This window comes from Morone saxatilis, unplaced genomic scaffold (assembly GCF_004916995.1).
Source record: "Morone saxatilis isolate NCDOM2014 unplaced genomic scaffold, NCSU_SB_2.0 Contig23, whole genome shotgun sequence".
Classification (NCBI taxonomy): domain Eukaryota; kingdom Metazoa; phylum Chordata; class Actinopteri; family Moronidae; genus Morone; species Morone saxatilis.
The window spans coordinates 14,673,101-14,683,906 of record NW_023339796.1 but is presented as its reverse complement, the minus strand read 5'-3'; the positions used below and the strand labels follow the sequence as shown (position 1 = coordinate 14,683,906).

The following is a 10,806-nucleotide window of genomic DNA, read 5'->3' as shown; positions in this document are numbered from 1 at the left end:
GCGGAGGTAATCTCGCGATATTTCAGATGATGACAGTCAGCTGTGAAGTGGCTCTCGTAATACGACGGGATCTTGTATGTAATGGCCTGTCACATATACTTTATTAAAACACACCATTATCTTTCATTTCCAAGCTATTATTGATTGTAATTTTACAAGGTTACAACGTTGTATAGTGAATTTGAGGTTGTAGTTCCCTTTATGTTACTTTTAAAAACATGGTCACCCATTCCACGAGTGACTGTGTTGAGTAAAAGTTACTCTAAAAGTTTAGAAAATTTTTAATTTCAACTCCAAGGTTATCATATTTTACATCAAAACATATAGCCATACAACCCTGAAGCTACCCATTATTTGACCAATTCATTGACATTCTATGTATATTATCATATAGTTTTTAGATGTAAAAATTGTGAAATTTAACTGTCCTTAAACTGTAGAAATTGTAAAAGACCCTCGTGGCATGTGTGGCGATTTATTTTTCATTCAAGTAAGTGTAGCAGTGCATTAAAAAAAACTGTGAAATTGTTAAAATGCCACATTAAATTAAATAATCCTGGATCTGGATGTTTTCTTTTCACCATAAAATGTTTTTCATATATCCTGCTAACAAAAAACAAAACAAACAAAAATAAACTTAAACAGGACCAAAAACAATACAAAAAGAACAAGTCTGTTTTTTTAACCAACAAGCTATATATTGATAAAATGTTACCCAGCTACCTCTTTTACATGTACTTTTTTAATTTACATTTTTTTTAACCTGAAGGTGACAAATGTAAATGATATACCTTATTCTGTACTGTGTTTGAAAAGACCAGAGAAAATACTAGAAATACTGTGTTTTAAAGGCTTTTGACTTTTGCTGTGCAATTTTCTTTCAGCAGAGGGCGCTCTGTTTATGTTCAACAGCCTTCATTTGTGTCTGACTGGGCTGTAGCTGTTTCCTTCAGACAGCAGCAGCTTTAAGATACAAAGAGAAACAGAGACAGATTAGATAAATAATTCTAAAACATTTTTGCTCCAACAGATTTCTGATAAATCTGATAAATACAGTTGAAATAATCACTAAGTAACACCGAACATAGAGCTCCAGACCTGCTCTCGATGCAGTAATAGTAGTCATAACGTTATGTAAAATCCTATTTAGGCCACAATATTTCATTGCCTTAGTTTGTGAGAATTGCTGTCTAATACTTATAATACTTATTGGTCTTTATTTATCAATTATTTACACACACACACACACACACACACACACACAGTGACATACATACCCTCTGATGGGTTTGGCCTGGCTGATAAGGTCAGGAAGTTTGCTGTTTCTGGTGTCTGGCAGCATCATGCTAAGAGCAGCAGCTATGATGCTGATTGTGCCAAAAATAATGTATGGTAGGATCCTGCTGTACACACCTGCAAACAGAATATAAGGCACTTGAATTATAATTGTCACTGACCTGTTTATTTCCTGTGGTTGCAACATTTTGACATGTCACAGTAGGAAAAGCACAGGTGTAAATATTAAAATGAATGAAGACTGAATTACATTTATTTGTTTTAGTTTCAGGATTCTGGTGTTTGCATGCTGGCTCACTGTCACACTGTCATGTTATAAGCTCAACCTGTGTGTTTCATGCTATAACAAGTCAAAATGTCTGTTGTGAATCTGTTCCATTTGGGAACGATGAAGAAACAAGTGTGCTATGATGCTAGCAAGGCTATCAAGATACAGGTTACAAAGGTTTATTCTGAAAGCAAAAAGATATCTGAAGAGCAATGTGTTCAGACTTTTTGGTGGAAATAAAATAAAACCATTGGTATGATAGCTTTGTGTCTTTTGAGTGCAAAAATCTGTCGCTCGTTTCGCAAATTTATACAGAATCCTATGTTCAGTTGGTGTGTGAATTTTGAGTATCCTTTTCAAGTTAAATGTGTTCACTCAAGTAATTAATATCACCTACAGAGTGTTGTCTACAGTTTTGATGCCATTTCTCTCTCTCTTTTACACTACTATGGTTTCAACACCGCACACTAATACATCTACAAAAATAGCAACAAAAACAACAACAACAAAAAAACACACTTGCCAAAATAGATCACATAAGGGCACATGATGGTGCCGATGCGTGCAGCTGTGGAGCAGACACCAAGTCCCATGTTCCTGACCACAGTGGGGATCAGCTCAGTAAAAAGCACATAAATGTAGCAGTAAGCACCAGACACGCCCATCTTTCCTACAAAGGCTAACACCTGGAGCGTGACATGCCTGTCTGAGAAACACAAATGGGATTATTAGACAAGGCATGTACAATTTTACATATGTATAGTGTCTTTCTAGTCCTTTCAGAGATTCCTGATTCAGTCAATGTTGTATAGAATATACAGACCTTCAGGAACCAGCGGGATGATGAGAAGCATGATGCCACAGAATATGAGCGTGGAGAAGAGCAGAGTGGGTCGAGGTGCGTGTTGACCAGCAGCCAAGTGGCTATGTACACTACAATGTCAATGGCTGCTGAAATGAAGCTGTTGAGGTAGGCATTTCCATTCAGGTTACTTGTATTAAGAGAGAGACCATAGAAGACCATGGCAACGGAAATCCTGCAGAAAAACAAAATCGGACTGAATGAAGATGAAAGGCAGTGTGTTTAAATAATACACTGACCTCAGTCAGTCTAAATTTAATCTGGCTGGACTAACACCAGACAACACCTGAGTCTAAGTTATTAATATTTTCTGATTAAAAAAATGTTTGTGATCACCAGTGTAGAACCAGCCTATATTCTATATCTGATCAATGAATTAGAGAGGTGGTAGGTGGCAAATATGGATGAGTTTAAATACTTCAGAGGAGAGGTGAGTGCCGGTGGAGTTGATTTTTATTGGGAGTAACAAGGATTGGGAGTGAGTATATTAGTAGGGACACTCAAGTTAGACAGTTTGAAGACAAAGCGAGAGAAGCGAGATTGAGATGGTTTGGACATGTGTGGAGAAGAGATGCTGGGTATATGTCGGGAGAAAGATGCTGAAGATGGAGCACTATGCGAGAAGAAAAGATGAAAAGTGGAAGTGGAGGTTAATGGATGTGGTTGAGGGAGGAGACATGCAGGTGCTCGATGCAACACAGGGGAAAATGCAGGTACAGGAAAAGATGGAAATAAATGAATGATGAATGAAAATCTGCTGTGGCAAGAAATATCTTCAAAAATTATAAAGATTGCACCTTAATAAAGCCCCCCTCCACTCAAAAATATGTTTTTCTTTTTGTTCCTACAGTTTTGTGTTTGAGCTGCACTGTACAGAATGATGAATGTGCAGTTTGACACTAGAGGGATGTTTTACATTCATCTGCTGAAAGTGGAAAGTTTCTCTGCGCTCACTGAAAATCAGATTTTAAGGGACGGCCTACTACGACATTGCAAATAGTTTGGAAGTCAGTCCTGATCCAGTAGGTAAAAAAACATATAAAACACACTATTGTTCCAAGCAGACTATTTGTATATATGTCTTAGTACATGTCTGGAGGGGATCTTTAATTAATGTAATAAATGAAATTCATTATAAACTGCATTTAATATATATATATTTTTTAATTATGAATAGTGATCTGGTGATGAGAGTGATGAGTTTGCATTTACCATATGAAAACACCTATAATTGTAATATTCCTCATGTTCGGGGTACGAATCAGGTCCACATAAGTGTATGTCTTCTCCTCCTCACCTTTATTTTTCTGACATATATGAAAAGAAACAGAACACAATCACATTGTGTAATGTCTGCTTTCCAATAGTACCAGCTGGTTACCACAGTTTGAGCTATATTTTATACTGGGGCTCCATAGCTTCCACAGCATGAGGAGTAAAATTGGAATAAATACCATTAGTTCTAAGTACTCGCTAGCCCTGAATATGACCTCAGGAGCGGGGACTCTGTTCCTCTTGGCAGCATTACGTATGACAAGCTCGGCCTCCTCCACCCGACCTTTCTGCAAAAGCCAACGTGGAGACTCAGGAATCACCCTGAAAAGAAAGAGAGAGACAGAAGTTCATTGAACATATGAAACAAATATTACATTTCACAGCACAGGCATTGCACACCAATACAGGTTTGTTGCATTGGACTACAACCAACATGTAAATGTCATAGAGAATAGGAATGCAGTGTTCGGTTTGAGATTAGTATTTGTTTTAGAGATAAACCATAAAAACCCAACACAGCCAGGTTTATACAATTTAAATGTAGTGCATAAAGACACTCATCCGAACACAGTACTGATTTAGACCCCCCAGTTGTCATGGTGCGGACACAGAGGCGAATTCTTATGGGTTATTATCTCTGTTTGCACTTCTGCAGGCTGTTTACCATGAACTTCAGCCAAATATTGACTCATTTAGAAATTATTTAACAGTCTTATCACTTTTGAATGGAATATACTGTCAGTGAACTTTGGTTTTGATAAACCAGTTTCATGTATTTGCAAAAAATGGACAGACCTTTATTTATTTTTACTTTTCTCTAGGTTGAGTTGGTTTCTTTGTTTTGGTTTTGTTTTTTTCTGGTTTTGTTTATATTTGGACAATTGTATATCATATATGATTTATATGTATGTTTTATCACAGATTCAAATCAAATCAACAGAGTAGAATCTGATAATGTATGATTTCAGAAGACAATCAAATGAAGTTACAAATCACATACAATCCTTGGCATCCACTCATCATGAGACACAGCACAATAAAAACAGTCATATTTGAATTTAAATAAAGGATTGGCTGATTGATTCATCAGTCAATAACTCACCACCACAGTGGAATAAATAGCAAGCTGGGGATGGCAGAAGCAACCAGCAGCATCCTCCAGCCCCGTATAAAGTAGGCAAAGAGCGACAACAAGGCATAACCAATGCCAAAACCTAGACTGTGGCCCAGCAGAGTGTAGCTCACTCTGGCAGACTGGCTCAGCATCTCAGATCCTGACCAAGAAGAGGATCAGGAGCATTAAGATGAGAGAGAAGATGAAAGTATATATAAAATGGTCTGCAGCCATGTTGAATGAGAGTTCATGTGTTGTCTCACCTAGGACGAGTGATGCGATGTAATTGGATATCTGGCCAAGTCCTCTCAGACAGTTGAGGATACAGAACATGACCCAACTGACGGAGGTAGCCTGGATCAAAGCAGTGCCTGTTTGTAAGATCATGGTGAAAAAAAACACTGGTTTTCTGCCAAACCTGTAGAACAAATGCACCGAAACATGAAATTAACAGACTTTTCCTGTTTCATTTTTCTTTCTCTTGCTGTCATTCCCTCAGTTTTTCTGACTGTGGTTTGATTTTGCTGCCCGCACCACAGACATCAGTAAAATTAGTCATCAGTAAAAGAACAAATCAAAAATATATTATCATAATTAGAGCTAACGACTAACCAATTAGTTGAACTATTTTGAAAATTTCAGCCATTATTTTGATAATTGCTTCATGATTAAAGTCATTTTTCAAGCAAGAATGCCAAATATTTAAAAAAAAATTTACCTTAAGAAAAGGGGTACATACATTTAATTAAAAAGAGGTTTTTATATATTGAGTTTCTTTCCCCAGACAATTTGCATTCATGTATATAAAACTTAACATATACAATTTTAAAATGAAGATTTAACATAAAGACATTACTTCTGTCTGGATCATATTTCCCATAATAAAGTATAACATCTCTTTTCTGTAAATTAATCTCACATAACATATTAAAAATAAATAATGCATGCATAATGGTTCCAGCTTCTCAATGTGAGTATTTGCTGTTTTTTCTCATCATGTATCATAATAATTGAATATCTTTGAGATTTGGATGAAACTGTATGACAGCGGGCTAAATTGTGAATGACTTTTCACTGTTTCTCAACATTTCATGGACAAAATTAATTAAAATCAATTAACTGAGAAAGTAAATGGCAGATTAGTCAATAATGGAATAATCTAGAAGCCCTAATTATAATAAACTGTGCAAATTGTTTTAAACATACCATAAAGTCATCTAGTATTTAAAAATGCAATCAGCTTGACACTATAAGTGAAATAAAACATATTTAAATTTGATATAAAGTTTTGTTGCACCATATATGGAATAAAAGTAACCTGAGACAAAGTTTTTTAATTCTTAAATAAGATACATCTGCATTTAAGTATTTAAGTTTGCAGACCAGACAGCCTACATATGTTTATATTTGTACAGTGGTGGAATGTAACTGCAAATACATTTAATGAAGTACTGCAGCCTATTTAAGTACAAATTTGAGATACTTGTTTTACTTGAGTATTTATGCAACTTTATACTTCAGAGGTAAATATTGTACTTTTTAATTCAACTACATTTGTTACTTTTCAGATTACATTGTTTTATACCCTTGAGTCTCCAAATTTGGGGATTTAAAATTCCTTTATGGGTTAGGAAAATTCTCCTACTTAGGATAAAAACCTTTTTTCAATTAGCTGAAAAATGCTTTGTCACAAAGCTGAAGCAGGGTTTTTTTTCTTTTTTTTTTGAGCTCACAGCTCAAATATATGATGATCTTATAGAATATGATGCATTGTAGATTAAACTACCCACAGTAAAACAAACTGACAGGGAGCATTTTCTCCATAATGAGTAGACTTTTACTTGCTTTTTGCTTTATGAATGCAGCACTTAGTAAAGTATTTTCCCGGTGTGTTATTACTTCTTTACTTTTATTTAAGTAAAAAAATCTGAGTACTTACCGGTCTGAGAGGTGACCACTTACGAAGGATCCAATCAGGACTCCTACAAAGAATAAGGAGGTGGAAAAAGGGACTTTCCATGCATTGTCACACACCAAATCCCACTGCATTAACACGACAGAAGACAATCAGACAGCTTTCAGAGAAACTAATCTGAACAAAGGAAATGGAGAGTGAGCTGCACAGCCTACCTCAGACACTATAGTGGCGGTGTATCTCTCAGTGCTGAACACCCATCCATCCAGACAGTGCTCGGTGTCGTTGCTGAGTCCCGCTGCCTCCGTCCGGTTTCCGTCCAGCTTGTATCGAGAACAGCTGTCAGGTCCGATCCAGCTGCTGTTGAGAGTAGTGGAGTTGATCGACACTTTGCAGTGATGCTCGGGAGTATCCGAAACGAAAACCACGATCACCCCCATGTACCCGCAGGGAATCACACTTAAACTGAGCAGAACGATCATTAGAATTTGAAAGAGGCCGTAGTCGCCCAGGAAAGACGTAATTTCATCGAAATCTTTCATTTTTCCGCAGGGCGGGATCTGGAGGGGAGGGACGTCCTGGATGTTATCTACTGAACCGGTTTTAGGTACGTCGTTATAGCTTGAAAGGTTTTAACTGGTTCACCTCTGAGGAAATGTACTGTGTGTGTATGTGTTTGTACTCACACCGTACACTAATCTGTTAACACAGTCACATTTTAGAGACTCCTTTTGGGGATTTATGGCTTGTTTAAACTTAAGAATAAGTAGCGCACTGACTTTTACTCAAGTACCGAGACAACATTGCAGAAATACTCTGTTACAAATAAAACTCTCTTTTTAGGTATTAGTAGCAGCAAGTGTTATGCAGAAAGTCCCATTTCAGAATCATATCACTGATGAAAGAGCTACTTTGAATTACTTTACTGCAGTGTATCTATAAACATGAACTACAATGTATTTCTTGATTATATTTTGTATTAATAATGTGAATTAGTAAAGTAACTGGTAACAAAAGTAATCATATAAATGGTTTGGAGTAAATATGAAATGTAGAGTGCAAGTAGAAAGTTTAACAAATTGAAATAGTAAAGTAGCTAAAATTGTGCTAAAGTACAATGTTTGAGTAAATGTATTTACATCACTGGCCCCCAACCTGATAGAAACAAGTCAGATGATCAGATTAGATGTACTTATTTATCTCCAGGAATATTGACAATCCTCTCAATCAGGCTGGATCTAGAGGGGTGGCAAAATACCTGAGCTGCTATACCCAAGTTTTAAAAACTTTGAATTTAACGACCTGTAATGGCCACATTTTAGACTAAGTGATGGGTCCAATGAAAACAAATATTTGGAAAAATTTTATTGTTTGTTAATGTTATGTTATTACTGCTATTGCCCAATCTGATTTGTCATTTACATCCCTCAAACATTGGAATATGCTCACAGCTGAGCACAGACTTTCATTTTTTTATTTTTTATTGAAAGAATATTACCAGCTGGTCATGTCAACATTAATTTGACCGTGAGCCAGACTTACCACAGAGACTGTGTGGTGTTGCATGTTTTTAGTGGTGACTGTTTGTACCTGACCAGGGACTGATAAATAATCTCTTCTCATTTTGAGAGGAATGTTTTTGTACATGCATGGTTCGTGTTTAATAAATACACAAATGTTAGATAGATAAATAAATACATACAGTTTTATTTTGGATAAACCAGTGGCACTAACCATAAAGAGCCCACACCTGGAGCCGTGTGTACAACCACCACAAGATGGTGCAAGGCAGCACAAAATAGTCATTGCTGTGCTGTTTCAAAAGCTAAAGCTTCTGCCCAGACATGTGTTTTCCCAGCACTGAGGTCAGGTGTGTTTCATTTTCAAAGGTTGTGATAAAGGCAGTGGTGGAATATGTATTCAGAAACTTTCCTTAATTCAAAACCACAGTGTAAAAATTAACTAAAAGTATAAAACAGAATAATAATCATATCATAACGTAGAGTCCCTACTGACATATATATTATTATATGATCTGATATATGTAATCAGTAGTTTGGTCAAGGTGGAGCTACGTTTAACTACTTTGTGTATTTTTGGTAGTTTATTCTGCAACAACACGTCCTATTTTACAAACTAATCATGTGTTTTCTGTATAAAATCTTGATTTGAAAAGTAACTAGGACTATACTATAACTATAACATAAATGTAGGGGAGTGAAAAGTAAAATGTTGTACTTCTGAAATGTAGTAAAATAAAAATATAAAGTAGAATAAAAAGAAAATGCTCAAGTAAAGTAGCCATACCTCAAAATTGTACTTAAGTGCAGTACAGGAGTTATTATACGTTGTTATATTCCATCACTGGATAAAATTTTGTTACACAACAGATAATTGATATTAAAAGACGGACCTTTGCTCATGTTGAGAATTCTATTTCTCAAGATGAACTGCAGTCAGAAGTGTAAGTTTAGCTTCTGGACATCTTGTTTTATTTATTATACTCTATATAAACATTTATTTGGCCTACATCATTAAATAATATGTGTACAAATAATTGTATAATTATAAATAATTTGTTCTCAACAAGGTAATTTTCATACATGAATGGAAACGTTAAATCACGGTGTTATGATGTGGTGCAATTCAAATGTTTGACTGTTGTATCTGTTTCATGTACAGCATGAAGTGTTGAAGCTATATGTTGCCTTAACTTTTTAAATGTTGGCAACAAATAAGTAATCAAATTACTAAGATGCTTCTGTTAAATGGATTAAATTCCATTTATTTGAAGGCTTGCACAGTTACTGAACCCGATCTGCCCATCACACCACTGCTCAGTACATCCACACTGACCACCTCTCCTCCCGAACGCCACACCTTGCCATTCCTCGGCTAGTGCTGTTACCATAGCGACACCTCTCTGGCCAGCGGCATGGCGATGCCCTCTGACCCCCAGGAGAGGTGACCTTTGGTCCTGAGGGTCATCAAACGGGGTCAGAGGGTCAGCTCTTGCTGGAAGACAGTAAAAGCACTTCACTGATTGGCTATCATATGCCCTTTCCATACCCTCATCTATGTAATTGGCGTATTGACCAACTGGCCCTTTGCACATTGTTAGCAGCACCTTATCCAGTTTGCATAGGACAAAGTGTATCATTGGAGGCAGGTGTATTTATGTGCCTGGTCATTTTTTGTGACGGTGTATAAAACATTGATGAAAATATTTCCTCTGAGTCATAGATGAAGTAAATCTGATGGCGGACTTTTGAGATTCAGCTATGGAGGATATTTGCTGGGCAGCCACAGATAGGTAGCTATGGCTAAGTAAGCTGCTGTAGGGTGGATGATAGGGAAACCCCTCTGTCCGTTTTACATCCCCTCCCTTCTGATGATCTGTGCCTCCCAGGCCCATCACATGTCAATATCTCTACATTAATTTGAAAGACTGTGTGGCAGCAGAGACACTGGGGGTGGGGGAAGGACTCTCTGAGCAGGTAGAGAAGGGAGGCATGGGTGGGGGAGCAGTGGCACGCAGGAGACAAGGACATGAGAAGGAGAGAGCCGTGCGGGCGGAGGAGGAGAAACAAGAAGAAAATGAGGAAACAGAAGCAGGATGAAGGATGGGAGAGCCGAGCGTGGGTGAGAAAGAGAGGAGTGGACAAAGAGGCCTGTGTTTTGCCCATTAACCATTCTTATACACTCTCAAATATCAAAAGCCCTCTCCATTTGTAAAAATGAGCCCTGAAGTCAGCAGGATCCGTAATGATAATGGCTGTTTGAGAGTTGAGGCCCAATGCGAGGTAAATCTATCATCCTCTACTTTAAGTCTTCAAGCCTCGGCGAGGAGAAGTGGAGCACAGCAGTGAGTCATGGCAGCAAAAGTGACAAGGTTTTATTTCGATGCAGACACATCACGCACCTGCACCGAATCCTTTAACCCCACCTGCTGTAGTGGAAGACTTCCAGTGCTGATAATAAAAATGATGGCTTGTTCAATAACCATCTTCTCCTTTATTACCTTGACATCCGTCCTTTGGAGCTCCGTGGCATTTTCAAGGACCAACTGACTGTTC

At 37.2% G+C, this 10,806-nt stretch overlaps 1 protein-coding gene across 1 annotated transcript; it reads right to left on the bottom strand.

Annotated features, from left to right (window-relative positions):
- Positions 1–905: 905 nt before the first annotated feature.
- Positions 906–7,272, bottom strand: LOC118334516 (solute carrier family 22 member 5-like). Its single transcript, XM_035670437.1, is given in 11 exon segments — positions 906–963; positions 1,278–1,413; positions 2,088–2,270; positions 2,388–2,471; positions 2,474–2,601; positions 3,639–3,733; positions 3,881–4,022; positions 4,804–4,975; positions 5,079–5,233; positions 6,755–6,858; positions 6,946–7,272. Coding segments are annotated over 11 exon segments (1,584 nt in total).
- Between the last annotated feature and the right edge of the window lie 3,534 nt (positions 7,273–10,806).